The sequence below is a fragment of the Lissotriton vulgaris genome, chromosome 11 (assembly GCF_964263255.1).
Source record: "Lissotriton vulgaris chromosome 11, aLisVul1.2, whole genome shotgun sequence".
Taxonomy (NCBI): domain Eukaryota; kingdom Metazoa; phylum Chordata; class Amphibia; order Caudata; family Salamandridae; genus Lissotriton; species Lissotriton vulgaris.
This window is the reverse complement of record NC_141699.1, coordinates 774,249,949-774,268,072: the sequence shown is the minus strand read 5'-3', so window position 1 is coordinate 774,268,072 and position 18,124 is coordinate 774,249,949. Positions and strand designations below refer to the sequence as shown.

Here is an 18,124-nt window from a genome sequence, read left to right as displayed (position 1 = left end):
ACCTTGACATTATGCTTGAAAAAATCCAAAGGCACTAGGTCAGGGCCGGGGGCCTTTAATAAAATGCCTTTCGACAGAGCATCTTCCACCTCTTGCAAGGTGAGGGATGAGCTCAGGGACAAAGATGATTGAGAGACCACCGACTCCCTAGCATCACCTAATGGTAATTCATGGGGTAAGATTCCATGTGGATTAAAGATTTTCCCAAAATGTGACTCCCATGTTTCACATGTAATCTGCATGACGATGTTATCCTTGCCATTACTCGTAAAGAGGGGGCAGTTAATAACTTCCCAAAAGAGCCTGCTATCTTTTAATTCCGAGGCCTTTTCAAGATCTTCCCAGGCTAGGTTTTTTAAGTCCTGCTTCCTTGTTCTTATGGCCTCTTTATAGGCCAGCCTGGATGCTCTAACCAGCTCTTTGTCCCTTGGTTTTTGTTTTAATGCTGTTTTTAGTGATCTATGTGATGCCGAGCATGCAGCGTCAAACCATCTGGGACCTAACCTTTTATTTTTCCCAATTGGTTTTATGAGGCGCTCAGCTACATGCCTACATAAAGATTCAAAGTTCCCTATGACTTTTTCAGGATTAGCTGTGGATGATAGACATGCTTCATATTCAGAGCTATATCCATTTAGGATCTCTGCCTCTAGACCAGCAGCATCTATTTTGCCCCATTTGAGAGTAATTCCTTGGTTCCTGTTATACTTTATAGGTTGCTCCCAGACAGGATGATTGGGTTTGACAGGACAAAGTAGGGATAAGATTAGGGGGTTATGATCGCTGGCAGCATTTGCAATTACTTCCAACTTGTCAACATAATGAAAATACCCACTAGACACAATTACAAAGTCAATAAAACTCATCGTACCTCTGCTTCCCTGCATATCACCCCTCCCCCCTGTCTCACCCCTCCAGCACAGCATGCTGGGGCAATTCAAGCTAGCTAGCACCGTGAAGAAGTCCCTAATCAGATCTCCTCTAGGGACCTTAGATCCTCGCGAGGCTGACATAACTCAAAGAGAATTTCCCACCCAAAATTCAAAGGAAAGCCCTCTCCTATAATGGCTCCAGTTGTCTGGGCTTCCTCCTTTGTTCATTGGGCTTGGGCTTCCCCAATCCTAGCACAGTGTGACAGCTAATTAAAAGATGCAGATTTGTTCTCACCCCTTCCTCAGTAGTAGAATGAAGCATTGGTATTTACTCCGTTTGTGTCGGTAGGCCTTTGCACCCTCTGCTGGTGAGCAGTGTAATTACCTTGGCCCAGGAAGGGAACAAAAGGCCTTGAGCTAAGCAAGAGAAATATGAAAGTTCTGGATGACATATAAGGTGTACATGTATGATCTTGGGACCTGTGTATTCAAACTGGGCACACATGTTTCATCCCAGTTTCATAGCTTAGGACACTTTGCAGGCCTGAGGAAAGAGAAACTGCACTCTAAGGCAGATTGACCTCTATGTATATAATAGAGTGTCACTGCAGACAACACATTAAACTATACTGCCTTTACCTATGATTGCCCACCAATATTATAAGGCCTATCCAGGTCAACATCTAAGCTTGCAGAGTCCGCTCTGTGTCAGGCTACCTGCACTCAGTTACCGGGTGTTGCCGATGGTAGTGTCACATGTGCAGCCTGCACATATGTGTACATGTGTCCATGTGTCTTCCCTCAACTTTGTCCCACACATTTCTGTCCCCACTCATTCTCACGGGCACACACTTGATCAGGTCTGGGCTCTTAACCTCCCTCTGGCTTCGGTGGCGGTCTCCCCTTGCCCTTGGTCCGATCATGCCCTCATCTCTTTCACCATCCCCCACAACTCATCCCCCAAAACCCCGCTTGCCAAAAACACCTGGGCGCGGAACTGGAACAGGTTGGATCTCCCCTCCCTGACCTCCCTGCTTCACAATTCCATCCCCCCCCTCTCTGGCTTATCATCGGCCTCACAGGCCAAGGCCATTAACACCTGGCTGGCTGGAGCCTGTGACTCAGAGGCCCCCTTACGACGCATCTCCATCCGCCGGCTTAAGGACTCTAACCGATGGTTTAACGACCATCTAAAAGAACTTAAGCTGAGCGTTCGGAGGGCGGAGAGGCAGTGGAGGAAGAACTACTGCCCGTTATTAAAAACCCACTTTCTGACACTGTTGGCTGATTACAAATCAGCAATTCTAGCTGCTAAGACCGACTACTTCTCTACGAGAATAATGTCGGCCGCCAACAAACCCAGGGCTATTTTTGACATCGTAAACGACCTGGCGTTCTCAGATCGAGCCTCGCCCCAAATCCCTCCTTCCCAGCTTCTCTGCGACCAATTAAACAACTACTTCGTGGATAAGATCACCAATATCAAGGCCAATATCCCTCTACCCTCGCCTACCTTCGTCGATCCCTCCCCCCCCCCAGTTCAAAATCATCTCACTGTCATCCCTCCCCTCACTCAGGAATCCTTTCTGTCGATTCTTCCCAAAGTTAAATCTGGGTCACCGGCGGATGTCTGCCCTGCTCGCATCCTACAGCAAATCTATTCTAGCTGCCCTGATCCCCCGATTGCCTTCCTCAACAGCGCCTTGGCACAGGGTGTGGTGCCCCCGGTACTAAAAGCAGCCACCATAGTACCCCTGCTGAAGAAACCCGGCTCGGACCCTTCTATCTCGTCCAACTTTCGCCCCATCTCCCTGCTGCCCTTTCTGGGCAAGGTGATGGAACGCCATGTTACCGCGGCTCTGAGCACCCACATTGAGGCGAATGGGGGGCTGGCTTCTCGTCAGGCAGGATTCCGCCCCAGGCACTCAACAGAATCGGTCGTAGTCGCCGTCCTAGACAACCTCAGAAAGGGCATGGATGACAACAACCACCAGGCACTGGTCCTCCTCGATCTTTCCGCCGCCTTTGACACGGTGGACCATACCATCCTACTCACCCGTGTCAAGGCGGCTGGCATCGGGGGATCAGCCCTTGTCTGGCTCTCCTCCTTTCTGAGGGACCGCACCCAGGCGGTCCGTCTAGGCGACTTCACCTCCACTCCCCTCCCTGTCACTTGTGGTGTTCCCCAGGGTTCCTCTCTCTCCCCTCTTCTCTTCAACCTTTATATCTTTCCTCTCATCTTTGCTCTCCAGCAGTTGGAGGTCACCGTCTTTAACTACGCGGATGACCTCCAGCTCATCTTTGATCTGTCCCCCTCTTCTCTCTCGGTCTCCAATTTCCAGTCTACTATGACATTCATCAGGGACTGGATGAATCACAACCACCTTAAACTGAACCCTGATAAAACTGAGCTGGTTCTCACTGGTGGTTCGTCCAGTCCCTGGAACTCTCTTTTCTGGCCCCCCTCTCTTGGCCCTGCACCCTCCCCCTCCACCACTGTCAAAACACTGGGTGTAAAAATGAACAATCAGCTCACTCTTCACTCTCACATCAGCTCCGTGGTCTCCTCCTGTTTCCTCACTCTTCGAACTATCCGCTCTGTCTCCCGTTTCTTCACCCCTCAGGCCCTCAAGACCATCATGGCCGCCCTGGTAATCTCGCGTTTGGACTACGCCAACGCTCTTTTCCATGGCATCCCTGCCTATAGTTTGCGTAGACTCCAAGCCATCCAGAACCAGGCGGCCAGACTGATATTTGGCCTCCCACGTTATCACCACTCCACCCCCCTCCTAAAGAAACTCCACTGGCTCCCCGTGAAACAACGTTCCCTCTTCAAAATCGGGTGCATGGTTTTCCAGGCCCGTCAGGGCACTGCCCCTGCTTTCATCACTTCACTTATCAAACCCTACGTCCCCGCAAGAAATCTCCGGTCCTCCTCCAAGTCCCTTCTCCTGATCCCCCGTTTCTCGCGCAAAAAATGGGGTGGATCCAATTTCTCTACTCTGGCCCCTTCCTTTTGGAACTCTCTCCCTGATAACCTCCGCTCCGCAACTCAGTACCTTTCTTTCCGTGGAGACTTGAAAACTTTCCTATTTAGCCAGGCTTTCCCCGCCTAAATTTTCTCCCCGGTCTTCCTTCCCCTCAGCCACTGAACCTTCAGCGCCAAGAAACCGCAAGGTGTATGCTGCGCTTTACAAGCATTTTAAATTAGAAATTAACCAGAAAAGTGCCCCTTACCCTAGCTTCATTGTAGTGGCCCTTATCTTACAAGGTGGACACCCGAGGTAAACACGCACATCCCATTTACCATGTGATTACCTTGGGTGAGACACAAGTAGAAAGACTCACCCAAAATAAAAAGTCCAAAACCAGGTAATCAAAAAAAGGTAAAATTCTGGGTGTCGCAAATGAGCAGAACCAAATTGCAAGAATTGCACATTCTGTATGGGAGCAACCACTAGCTAGAATGGCTCATTCTGCACCAGGTAATTTTGTCACTCCTGATAAATGCAACTCATATTTAGGGCCCAACTAATAATTTCCCTTTATAATTGTCCCTCCCATGATATCATGTATTTAATGTTTCCCAGATAACACCTTATATTAACTGAGCCTATTTTTTATCTTGCTGTGCCCTGAGTAGTGCCAATTATGTTCATTCTAAATAAAAAATATATATAATAAGTGAAAGTGTTGGTCACAAATTTGATTCTGTTCATTCACATGTTTAGACAATAAAATAAAAAAGTTATCTAGTCAATACTGGGTAAAATCAGTCTTACAATATTCTAAAAAATAATGACATCCTCTAAAAAGGAAACCATGTTGATTTTAAGTGTCTGTTACATAATGAGTGTTCTAAAGATTATAATAATAATAATAAGGTGGTTTGTAAAGTGTTCATTTAAGTCACAAGAGGTGTCCCAGCATTGCTGTTTCCTATCCTCTGTGTCAAGCAATGAAAGCTGTAGGGCGAGGCTAGATGGATATAGAAAGGTTTTCATTTTTTTCAGAAATGAGAATTGTGACTTCTCCTGTCCAAGTAGAAGAGGTATTGAGTTCCACAATTTTGCTCAAAGGAAGCTAAACGAGCATCTTCCTATTCAAGTTTTTTTGATTCTAGAGATGAGTGCTAGCGAGGTGTTTGCCGTCTTCAGAGATCATTTAGGGGAGTAGGCTGAGGTCACAGGGTGGAGGTACCTAGGACCCTTGCCATTAAGAATTCTATGGCAGTAGCAGAGGGCCTTGAAAGAGACTCGTTCAGGAGGTGAGGGTGCGCGACTGGGCAATTTCAGCAATAACCATGCTGCCATGTTCTGCACCTGTTGAAGTTGCATAATACGTGCCTGCAGGACTCCTAGACATAACACATTGCAGTAGTTCAGTCTAGATGTAATAAGAGACTGGACCAGTGCTTAATTTGAGCAGGTGCTTTCAGGTGTTAAGCACCGGCACGTATTTCACAGTGTCGTATCTATGATTTCTGGTCCTGCAGGTGGTGGTCTCAATATTAATTGCCCAATTGAAAATAAAAAGGACCACATACCTTGCATGGTGACGGGCTGGTATGTTTTCATAGGGAGGCATACATCTGTTCAGGCAGGCATGCTTGTGTATCATCACTTCAGTGATGATGTCATCACGCCTGTCCTGAATCCAAGAAGTCATCACTAACGAATGGCTTGCATTCTATTCCCCATCTACTGCTCCCTGCCACTGCCTGGGCCTAAGCCTCCCATTGGATAATTGTAGTGGGGGCCTGCAGCCGTGCATTGCTACTATCCTCAACATGCTTGATGTGGCTGTGGCCCACAGCAAATTTTGTGCTCTATAGAGTCACCTGCAGTTTCCGTGCGCTGCCTCTAAGCATGCTAATTGCTGAGTGTGCTTGAGCCCAATAGGTGCAACAGCCATACTCACGTCTCACAGGCATTGCAGCATTACGGATGGGGACAGTGCTTTTGCTTCAGCAGGCAGGGTCACAGCAAGCTGAGCAGTGGATGCCTATGCAGTCGTCATAACTGGACCAAACTAATTACAGGCAGCACTAGCAGTGACATGACCTACTGTGCTCAAGCAGCCTCCAGACCTGCAACAAATCCAGTCAGACTGTACTGATGAATAGGTTCAAAAAAAGCATTTTCATTTGGTGTACACTTTTTTCTGACTCATCTGTCGGGGTAGGTAAAGAAGTAAAACGCATGTCTTATGGGACAGACAGCACAGAATGGTTACAGGATAGAGACTGAGCCAGTGCAGGTGTTGAAAGTTGGGCACACTGGAGGTAGAAGTGGGCTGTAGCCTCCTTGGCAGCATTTTCAGCACCGGCACTTCACTTTTTTTTTACAAATTAAGCACTAGACTGGACCACAGTTTTTCTGGCGTCTTCTGGCAGGAATGCTAGGATATTTTTCAGGAATTTCAAGGTCCTAAAACACTGTCATGCTAGACATCATAGTGGCATCGTAGTACAAAAACAGTGAAATCTGACATTACATAAAAAGTGCAGTAAAATAGTAAATCACAGTACAACAGGAGCCTAGCATAGTACAAGCCAATTTAGGACTGGGCAATGCACAGCATACATTGGTTAATATGCACAGCACCAAATAAAGATTTGCATCCCCACACTTGAATATCATTTAAACCACACAGCTGCAGTCATAGTCTATGCACAGCAACAAGGGCTATTCAACATGGCCGCAAATTAAACACATCCAAGAATCAAGGTTCATCGATATCAGTATTGGGAGATTAAGGATTGTCAGTATAGTTTAGCTCATAGATGTATGCAAGGAACAGAAAACAAGAGGATCTATTCCGAAAGGCATTTTAGGGTATGTACGTAGTATTTCTGTTCTACTGTGTTATGTACGTTTAGATGCCTTTGAGAATTGGCCCCAAAACGTCTAACATTAGAATAAAATGGAACTAAAACCCATGGATGGTAGCACGGGAACACCCAAGTACCACCCATGTAACGCTTCCTTGATGCAGAGTAACGCAAAGCATGGCAGAGCAAGATTACTTTTTCTTACAAACCAACACAAATACCAATTTGCGTTGGTTTGTAAATCCCAAAAAGGACTTTGAGTCAGGTCTGCGTTGAAAAAGTAATGCCAACCTCAAGCAAAACCTTTGTGACTCTGGGACATGGTGTCCTGATCTGAAGGCATTAACATGAAAGCAATACATTGTGCTGTGTAATGTATATTAGTCCCTAAACATACACATTTTTTTCTATGGACTTTTCATGCTTTTGACTCTTTTTCTGCATGCTTACATATTTAGGGCATTCTGCTTTGGACATAGACTACTCACAAGTTTATGATATGAATAGTAGACATCGTGGCCTTACAGTGAGAAACATATATCTTGACAACAATCCCATAATAGAGGGAATGGAAAGTTATGTGTGGTGTGCAAATAGCCACATGGAAAGTGCCTTTCTTCTATCCTATGCCAGTGATAGGAATTCTACTAGCTCTATATATGCTCCAGTGCAATGTGGACAACAAGAATGATATAACTACTACCTCCCTTGGGACCACAAGAGGTACCCTGGACAGGGTTCTACATAGTTTGTTATACTTCTAATATTCAGGGTGTTAGGCCTGCAGTGAAAGTACTTGAAACAAAAAGAATATAGGTCTTCAGTGCCAAGAAAAAGATGTTGGTTGGCGCTTAGGTTCTATGTCTTAGCCTAGTACAGCCTCCTTACGATATACACACACAGAATCCGCTGTGCACATGTAAAGCACAGCAGAAATTGTGCGGATCATGGTGCTTGTGATGTACTCTGCTATGACATTTTTAGAGCATGTATTCATGTGTGTGTGTGTGTGTGTTTGTGGGGGGTGTAGAGTGTGTACAGGCATGCATGTGTGCACACACGTCAGGGATTTAGGGCCAGATGTATCAAGGCTTTTGCGACTCGCAAACGGCCGATTTGCGATGTATCAAAAAATCGCAATTTAAGGAATCGCAATTATTTACAATTCCTTATTTTGCCATAGCATTTAGGGAATCGCAAATTTTGCGATTCCTTAAATGATATGTATGACACATTTTTGGTTTGCGAATTTGTATTAAGAAACCGCAATTTACCACCAACTACAAGGTGGTGGTAAATTGCGATTTCTTTTAAAAATGCCCTAATTGGCATTTGTAAGGGTGGCATGTGACACTCATACATGCCCATAGGGCATGTATGTGTGCCACATGCACACACATGTAGATTTGAGGGGTGCAGCAGGGTGTCTTTGAGACGCCCCTGCACCCTTGAAATAATTCTCAAATTGCGATTAGCAATTTGCGAATTCGCAATTTTAGAATTATTGCACTATCATTCCTATGGGCCTCCTGGCCCATAGGAATGCATTGAAAATTATTCTTTATTTGCGAATTCGCAAAATGCGAATGCGCAAATAAAGAATAATAAGGAATCGCAAAAAAAATTGCGATTTTGTACATACATACCGTTTTGCGAATTCTAAATAGCGATTCGCAAAAAAACGCTATTTAGGATTCGCAAAACGGTATCTTGATACATCTGGCCCTTAAACTTTATCCTTGATGTTACTTCACTGAAACCACATGTAAGGTAAGTACTTTTTTGTGCTGCTGTGCTCACACTAAGACCTGGATTTGCACCACATTTAACCAGCAAAGCTCTAGGTTTTTTCACTAACTTTACTGATATCCGTGTTTTTTTCGGCTGTAAGATCGTGTAGGACAATTTGGTGGCAAACACGAGGAAATGTATATAATAATGAGCTCTTGGGATTTCCTGTTTCCCCCTTGTCTCTGCAATGAACTGTTTTGGCTAAATGAACCGTTTCTCCGTTTTGTATCCCCATATTTTGCAGTATTGCCAGCTGGAGGCATTCCCAATATTTGAGCCGTGCTGTTGAAGCAATTGTTGCTTTAGAAAACATAAAAAGCAGAGTGTATTCTTCTCCACGTAAATACTGCTGAAATAAATGTAAAAGCAATCAATAAACACATTATACTTTGGGAAATGGGTTACTGTTACAAAAATCGGAGTGACTTACCTTTACTTTATTATTTTCATTTAAATACTGTGCCATTGATTTCAAGATAATCCCAAAGAAGAACCAAGAATGCTGTAATGAAAGAATTCATTTTGTTTTAGTATCTTATCCACTCCATTTATTTTATTTATTTATTTAGTTGAAAGTTTTATATAGCGCGAACCAGACCCTTGCGGGTATCAGAGCGCTTTACAGGGTATGTGTCAAATGTACATAAATACAAAGAAAATAACATAGGTTCAATGCTGGTCAATGATAGTACAAAGTTCCTAACATAGCTATATGGGAATAGGGTATATGACAAAACATTCACTGTATATCAAGCAAAATATAGATACAATATCCAAGATCTGGTTGAACAATAGACAATAAAAGGTTCTATGTAGAAGATACGTTAGGTCGCAATATAACAATAGTCCATGCTCAAGTGAATTTAGCCATGAGAAGCGATTTAACTTCTTTTTTAAAAATGCCGTAGAGGGATTACGTCTGGTTTCTGGGGGTAGAGCATACCATATTCTGGGCGCCATCCCTGAAAAGGTTCGGGAATATGTTTTCTTCTTGTTGAATCTTTGCGGTTTCAGTAGAAGATTTTTAGCACGTCTTGAAGATCTGACCCCACAAGAGGGCGCCAGTTTCTGTACCAGATAGCTAGGTACATTATCGTGAATGGCTTTATTTGTCATACATGCTATTTTCAGATGGATTCTAGCTTCAAAAGGTAGCCAATTAAGGGATTTTAGGCCAGGGGATATGTGGGAGCTTCTTTTGGAACCAGTGATAAGTCCTGCTGCAGCGTTGATTGAGGCTCTTAGAGGGGCCGTTGCAGGTCTGGGCAGGGCGCAAAGTGAGACAATCCCGTAGTCAATTCTTGGGTTTGACTAGCGATTGTACTGCCAGTTTGAAGTCCTTTTCAGCAGGAAAGGTTTCAGTTTTCTCACAATATGTGTCTGAAAGTTTGCTTCTTTTGTTGCATTGCTAATGTGTATTTGCATATTGAAGTTTCTGTCCGGGTGAAATTCCCAGCGATTTCGCTGAGTCAACAATGAGAGGTTGGCAGTTGAGTGCAGTAAGGTGTTTGATCCATTCTTGCATTCTGGGTACTTGAGTGGGAGGAGCGATTAGGAGGAATTCGGTTTTGAGGGCATTCAGATTTAGATGGTTTTCTACCAGCCAGGTCTGGGTTTTTCCGAGAGTTGAGTTGAGTGCTTTGATGTCTCCTAAGGTATGGATCTTAAGGTATAATTGTGTGTCGTCAGCGTACATGTGATATTGCACATTGGAGGAGTTAAGAATTTCAGTAAGTGGTTCCATAAATAAATTGAACAGGGACGGAGATAGTGAATATCCTTGAGGGACTCCTATCGTGACCGGGACAGGTTTGGACAATGAGTGGTTGACCTTAAATCGTTGCGATCTGTTTTGGAGGAACAAAGTGAACCAATTTAGCACTGATCCAGATAATCCCATTCTGTGTTTTAGAAGGTCTATCAGGTTATCGTGTTTGACTGTATCAAAGGCCGAGGATAGATCGAGCAGGATGAGTAAGCAGGCTCCGTTCTGATCTAGGATTTGTAGAGCATCATCAATTAAATGAGTCATGGCTGTTTCAGTGTTGTGACCTGCACGGAAACCTGATTGGCATTTGTTCAGTAGGTTAAAATGATCAATATGTCTTACCAGCTGGAGGTGTACACATTTTTCTAAGAGTTTGGCCAAGGTAGGGATATTGGATATAGGGCAGTAATTGTTTAAGTCCACAGGGCCTGCCGTAGGTTTCTTTAGAATGGGGGATACCTGCTTGGTTTTTAGGGTGTCAGGGATGCAACCTTGGTGTAAAGAGTTATTTATGATCTTGCTCCATAGCTGCAGCAGCAACGGGGTGAAGTCTTTTACGAAGTTTGCAGGGAGCGGGTCAGTGAAGTCATTGGCCGGGATCAGGGCAGTAAGCATTTTGAGAATAGATTCTTCATTGCAAGTATTGAAAGAAGACCAAGATGCATTATTTTTTAAATTAAACTTCGATGAGTATCGCTGTGGGGCATTTAGAAGGGAAGGTGGGGGGTTCGTATGTGAGACAGTGTGTGTTATTAGGTCCTTGAGAAGGTCCTTCTTTATGGTATCTGTCTTCTGAGTGAAAAAGGTAGCAAATTCTTCACAGTTTGGTTGTGCGCCATATTTATCTTGGGGGCGGTGAGGTGCATCCTTCGATTGAGATTTGATTAACTCGAAACGTTTTCTGGGACGATTTTTTGCCTGGTCTAATTGGTGTGTGAAGAAGTCTGCTTTAGTGCGTTTGGTCTTTCTGTAGTATGCGTTCCTCTTCTTTCTTAGTATCTTGAGATGGTTGGTGGATGGAGCTGATCTCCATCTGCGTTCAGTTATTCTTAGGGCTCGTCTGTCCTTGTTTAATCTTCCATCATACCAAGGCTTAGAATCTTTTGTGGAGACTATCTTCAATTGAAGGGGAGCTACCTCATTTAGTATTGTGTTCATGGAATTGACATAGTGGTTGGTGAGATCATGAATGTCTGATATCCCTTCAGGATGAAGAAGTAGGTTGTAGCTGTGAATTGTGCTTGTGTTAGGGTCAATGTTTGTCAGATCCCTCTTCCATACTTTAGGTCTTGTTGGTTGAACCGAGTTGCATTTCACAGTTTATTGATAAAGAAGGTGATGAGGTAATGATTTGACCAATCACATGGATGGATCGTATCTAGCTGGATGGAATCAACTTTAGAGATTTCTAAATCAAGGATTGATCCTTTATCATGTGTAGAGCTGTTGCAAATTTGGCTGAGGTCAAGGTCAGCGAGAAAGTTTTTGAGACTGTTGACCACTCATCATTGGTGTCATTCCAGTGGAGATTAAGGTCTCCGACAAATATTTGGGTAATTTGATGTCCGGCATTAGTTGAAACTATGTCCATGAAGTGGTCGGTAAAAGTGAGGTTATCACCCAATGGGTGATAAAGGGTGTGTAGACAGCATACCGGTTTGTCATAGCTATTGATGTCAAGGCATATGCATTCACAAGAAGGGAATACAGGGGTTAGGGATTTGTTTACTGAGATATTATTCCGGTGTATGCAAGCAATACCACCCCCTGTCTTATCAATTCTATCCAGTCTGATGATGTCATAGTTCGGGGGTACTAGTATGTCAATGATGGGTGTAGAAGATTCCTTTTACCAAGTTTCGGTTAAAATGAGCAAATTGGGTTCTAGTGTGAGAATGAGGTCAGCTTTGTCGTCCGCGTGTCTTGAGGCCGATCTGCAATTTAATAGTATACTCTTAAGGCGGGGCGTAATGAGGGATGTAATGGGTTCCAGAATGAGGGGAACTTGCCCAAGGTTACTTTCAACGATGCCTCTAGTGTTGGGTTTAGTGGGTCTGTGAGTGTTGGGGGGGATCGATGGGATTAGAGCCAGTTTGGTCGGACTATCTGGAGGCAAAGTGTTGTGATTTTGGTGTGGGGGCTCATATGAATGGAGTAGAGCTAGCAAATCATTCTCCGATAGCGGATTGGTCATGCTGATTGAGCGGTTTGATTTATTATGAAAAGGAACTGATTTCCATCTGGAGGTCGAACATTCCTGTGTGTGTACTGAGTGAGTCAAGTGAAAGTTTGATTTAGTCTGTCGTGCATATCTAGTGTTCCAGGGTTTGCTCAGAAGAGCCTCAGCTAGGGCTTGAAGTTCTTCTTTGATTTGTCGTACCGAGAGTATGATCTCATCTAATCTGGGATCTAGTGACGGTGGAAGCGAGATTGGTGGATGTATTATGGGTGGAGTACTTATGTCCAGTGGATGGTAAGAGGGAGGCACATCTTCTAGGGTGTTGTTGTTATGTGGCGTCCTATCTGGTTCCCGCTCCATATCAAGGAGGGGAGGACATGAATGTGGAGAGGGTGTAGGAGGCATGGAGGTGTGTGGTGGGGCTCTGATCGTGGGAATGATGGGTTTGCAGAGGGCAATGGTGACAATAGGGAAAGGGGACTAGCTGCAGAAGGCGTAGCTGTTTGTTGTGAGGCTGTGGTCGTGGGTTTGCTGGTTTTGCAAGGGGTAGTGATGACAATAGGGGGAGATATGTTCATTCTATGGGAGGATGCTAATTCTGTTAAGGGTGTGGGTGCTGGTACCGCCGTAAGGGGGAAGTGTCTTATGGGGGAATCTGATGGGGAGGGGAGCTTAATTGTAGCTAATGGTCGTGATACTGATGTGGCGGTGTGTAAGTCTGTGATAGGTGTAGATACTGGTGCAGATGGAAGGGGGGAGTGTCCTATGGGTGAGTTGAGCAGGGAAGAGGGGTGGCATAGCATCCGGGTGTACTTATTAGTCGGGATAATTGTGGAGCGTGGCTAGAAGTAGCATTTGGAGGTGAGCTAGATTTTGTGCTAGTGGTGTATGTTGCCTGGGGAGGGGTTTTGGGTTTTATCACTTGTTCTTTGATAATGGGGAAGATCTTATCCAACAGGTTTAAGCTGCGATCTGTTGACTGCATGAGAAAGGTTCCATTATTATAGATGTTGATGGTTGCAGCTGCTTTGAAAATTTGGGAGGGGGAGAGAGAAATAATAAAACCATGCATGGTTTTCCTAGTGGAGGAGATCGAAAAAATAGCTAGGAACGCTTTCCTCCATTGTGCTCTACGTTTAGTGTAGAAGATGATATCTGTGGTTATATACCCTTTGTTTGTAGAAAAATAGGGATCCGAGATGGGTGTTTCAGGGTGTAGTTTAATCAAATTGTGTTTAAAGCGCTTGGATGCTTTTTTTTGGGGGGTAGTTGATGGTGTAAGTATGTGTGCCTGTGAGTTCCATGATGAGGGTCTATTAGTATGGGATAGGATGTTGTGCGGTGAAATGTGTGTATGTGACCTGAGAAGGGATCAATGCTGCGAGGAAGTAATGGGCTTGGGAATGCAGGGGGGATGCGAAGGAGGGTGATGGAACAACTAAAGGGTGGCTAGGCTTTGGCAGAGGGAAAGAAGGCGGGAGGAGGGGTAGGGGTTGGTTCAAGTAATGTGGTATGAACACCATGCCATGCAAATGAAGGGTTGGGGGTGAAAGGGACAGAACATAAAGAAAAATAAGTAAAAAATTTAAAATTAAAATTAAAATTGAGGTTCTGCCCTGTTAAAGTAGATAGTGAGATCACTGGGCGTAAATCAGAAGTATACAGGTGCTAGACCACTGTGAGGGAGACAGTCCAAGATGGCCACCACATTGGTAGTGTACATCAGAAGCATACAAGGGAGTCCAGTATCTCTTTCAATTAACTAAGCTGAGTGAGCCATGGGTAGTCCTATTACACCTTCAATGGGTCTAAAAGATTTTTTTTTTCCAATTCTTATTCTGTGATTCCCTCGACAGACAATGACATTTTCAGCCTAGAGCAACAACAGACTGGAAGCATATCCCAAAACAATGGTAATTAAATGAGCCACCATCAGATGAGCCTGCGTGATTTTGTATAAATATAGTGGTTGGTGTAAGAAGATATCAACAGTGCTCAATTTATTCAAAGGACCCCACAAGGCAGGATTATAATGAATGATTGTTAAGTAAATACATATTCTATCTGGAGGTTTAATGCAACTACAATATAAGTGGTGGTGGAAGTGACATCACTCGTCCTTTGAAATCGGAGGTTGAAACACATGTTCCCCCCTTTGCCACTCCACAACTTCCTTTTGCTATTGAGCGGGCTTGGGCAATTGATAAATGTGTAAACAATGGAAAGTTTACATATAGCTAAGATCCCTTTTTAGGTCGAGCTTAGACAGCGCTTGCGCAGTGTCTTTGAGGCATGTTGTATTCTATTTTGTGGGATACCGCCCTCTCCCTGGTTTTCATTGTTCAGTGTCAGTGTCCCTTAAAAAAACCTTGCTTGTAAATGGTTCATCTAGTCTCCTTGTCCCACCTTTTAGTCAATTGTTAGCTCCAATGAAGCAATTCCCCATGACTTGAACTCTTCCACTAGTCTAATTTTTGGACAATTATTTTAATTTACAATAAGCACTTCCCACAAGTGTGCGCGTTTCATTTCCCTTGCCGCCAAACTGTGGAACTCCCTTCCCCTCCAACTTAGGTCCAACCCTGATCTGCCCTCCTTCCGCAAGCAATTAAAGACCTTTCTTTTTAACGCTCATAACTAGCCCCCTAGCTGATCGCCTCTGACAAGTGGCTCCACACTCTAGTCAGAGCTTGGATGCCTCAGGGCAGCAATCGCGCTCTATAAGTCTACGCTTCATTTCATTTCCTTGCTCCTCCACCCCAACCTGCTTATTTATGTCGATCTGCGAATGTTGTCAGCGAGTTCATTAGCAGCATTCCTTATCGCTGCTTTTGAAAACCCCAGTTTTATCTTCATTCCCCCACCTGTGTCGTCGCTGTTTCATCTCGCTCACACGCCCTCATGTCTGTTTCTTTCTCTACAACCCCGCCCCATTCCCCCCAACCAATCCATGTCGCCGTTCAAACTAAAGGCAGTGTGTACGAGCTTCATAGCCACTTTGCAAAACGTTATACAGAATGTAAAAAAGGAAACAGTGGGTGTACGGAAGTGGAAACGCATATGAATTCTGTTTATTAAAATATGGTGCTCTCAGGTTGTAGATCCCTAAATTCCTCAGGCACCCGAGAAACCCCTTTGTGGCAAAGGCATGTTTGTACGATAAACTCAACCTTCTTCCGTAACTGGCTGTATGTGTATCCCTTATGACCTAAAGTTCTACTTGAAACAAAAAGACATCAAACAGAAGTTGAGCTGTGAGCGACGAGCAAGGTTTTTGTTTGCAAAAACGCAGCCTTGTTTGGTAATATTATGAATGAGCGACTTGAAGAATGCCCCTTCTTACATTTCATAGTTGAACAAGTTTGTCTTTCATGCCCTGACAGAGTCTGTCGAGCACTAGAGTACGTCAGAACACTTGCAAACCAGCATTGTTGCAATATACCATCATACAGAAACTCAACCCTCCAAAGTTGATCCACCCCTCACTTGGGCAAGCAACGTCCTGCCCGCTATTCTGTGAACCGTATAGTATGGTGCTGGTAATTCAGAGTGGGATTCTTACACCTAACATGGCTATCTCGTATGGGAGACATACGTTCTAGCAAGAGAACACATTTTGTGATGTAGTGCACATGCACTGCCCCTCGTTGTTGTCCATTTAAACATATGGAATGACAGGAGCACAGGCATTGTCAGAGAGGCTCTGCTGCCATGATCTCATTGTTTGCTGGAAAGGGGAGGGCTGTGCGAGGCAGGGGTCCAGTATGGGCGCGGTGCTCACTTGCCCTGCTGTTGGTGACAGATGTCCAGGCGGACAACCCAGGGCCTGAGAACTGTGGACAATGAGTCTGTGAGCTACCCTAGACTACACAGAGCCTGTGAGCTGCTCCTGATCACAGGAGTGTGTGGTGCCAATGTATTTTGCAGTGTATAGATGGAGTTTACTATTGCAACATGGCTGACTAGATCTGCTGCTGCTGTTATTGCTTCTTGGCCAAGCATGTCACTACCCTTCCTCGCTGGAGGACTTTGGTCTGGGCATCATCCTCTACGCTCCCTCTGTTTTTACTTGCATTGCATGAGCAAATGTTTTTTATATGTCACACAAGTGATCTGGCAAAACAAATACTGTAGCGGAGTAAATTGGGCATAAATATTATAGAATAACAATTTTACTAGATGTGACTTTGCCTCTGGGTGTTTCATATCAGGCATCCTTTGCGATAAAGATAGAGCTGATAGTTATTCTGTTCCCTGGAAATCCTAGTCAACCAGTTGCAAATTGAAAAAACAGGCTTTTATGAAATCTATATGCCCAGCTGGTAAAACATAAGAAATGTAAAACCAGTTGCAAAAAGTAGGTATCCTTAGAAACCAATTAAAATGTACAGCTAAACGTTTGCAAATAGCAGTTCATTAGTTGTCCAATACTCACGCTCCAAAAAACGGGTCCAGTAGAAATGATGTGAAATTGTTGCCCTGGTCCCAATTGTAATGCACCACCTCATTACACCACATCTCCTCCAGTAGAAACAATTTGTAATTGTTGCCCTGGTCCCAATTGTAATGCACCACCTCATTACACCACATCTCCTTCCTGCTTTGCATTCCCATGCAAGTAATGCTGCCTTAAAGTGGCCAACTTTTCGTTATCATTTTGCAGGGCACTTGCTTGCATGGAGACTGATGCTATGAATAATGCACAAGTAATAATCAGAAGATGTTTGTTGTGTTGCGGTGGGTCTATGAATTACAGAGTTTGTTTTGGCGGGTTTCATTCCCTTAACAGCGGTGCTAAATCAGGCCCTTTTAAAAGACATACCTGTTACCATTGGTGTTTTAGGGCCCTAAAACAACAGTGGTAACAGTATCCACCACTCGTACTGAAGATTTACCTGGTACGGCCTCACAAGAAAGTGCTCACAATATACTTCAGCACTTTTACCATTAAACGAAAATATAGGGAAAGACTAAAAACATCCATAATGCAGGGAATGAGAGTTATGAATAAAACATTTTGATCTAATCCATTGCAAGAGGTGCAATTCACTAGAGTGGGTATATTCCACCATGAGTTGTGATACAGTGGCTATGTTTTAGCCAGAGGACTAGGAGAATTTACATCTAATCCTCAATTTGCCACCTTACTTAAGTATGCTGGTAAAAAGACAGTATTAAAACGCCCAGAATACATAGACTTTACCCTGTGTAGTTACTTGACCTTGCTGTTCGAATCTAAGCCATACCAGTTGTGGTCTATGGCAGAGTTTCCTAAACTATGGGTTGTGAGCTGATTTTGGGGGATTGCAAAAGTCTCAGCAATCAATAAATATGCTTTTAAATTCAGTGTACATTTTGTTACATTTGCTGTACTTCAAAGATAGTTCAAATGTCTAGCTGTGTCTTCTAACAAGATGCTGCTTATTTTTTAGGTTGCAGCCGTACCACACAGCGCAGCAGTCTGGTTTGCTAAAGACATCTTGGTGCCTTTCAGAAAGTTGGCCTAGGAATTTAAAAGAAATCTTTGCCAATGTTGGGCTTTGTTGGTGAAGAAAGCTCTGTACTTCTGAGGTTTGTTCTGCTCTTAAATATTGTTTTTTTTTAAATGGTTTCTTGTACTCTAATGATAGAATGCTAACTGTTTCCACACATGGTAGTGTTTTGTTACGTTACGTTATGTG

The 18,124-nt window shown here is 44.0% G+C and overlaps 1 protein-coding gene across 9 annotated transcripts in view; it reads right to left on the bottom strand.

Moving 5' to 3' along the window:
• Nucleotides 1–18,124, bottom strand: part of DOCK10 (dedicator of cytokinesis 10) — a 1,740,483-nt gene that overhangs the window by 544,321 nt on the left and 1,178,038 nt on the right. For all 9 annotated transcript variants that reach the window (XM_086943899.1, XM_086943900.1, XM_086943901.1 and 6 more), the window contains exon 27: nt 8,927–8,998. In XM_086943899.1, coding sequence (XP_086800025.1) covers nt 8,927–8,998 — 72 coding nt within the window. The remainder of the gene's footprint in view (nt 1–8,926; nt 8,999–18,124) is intronic.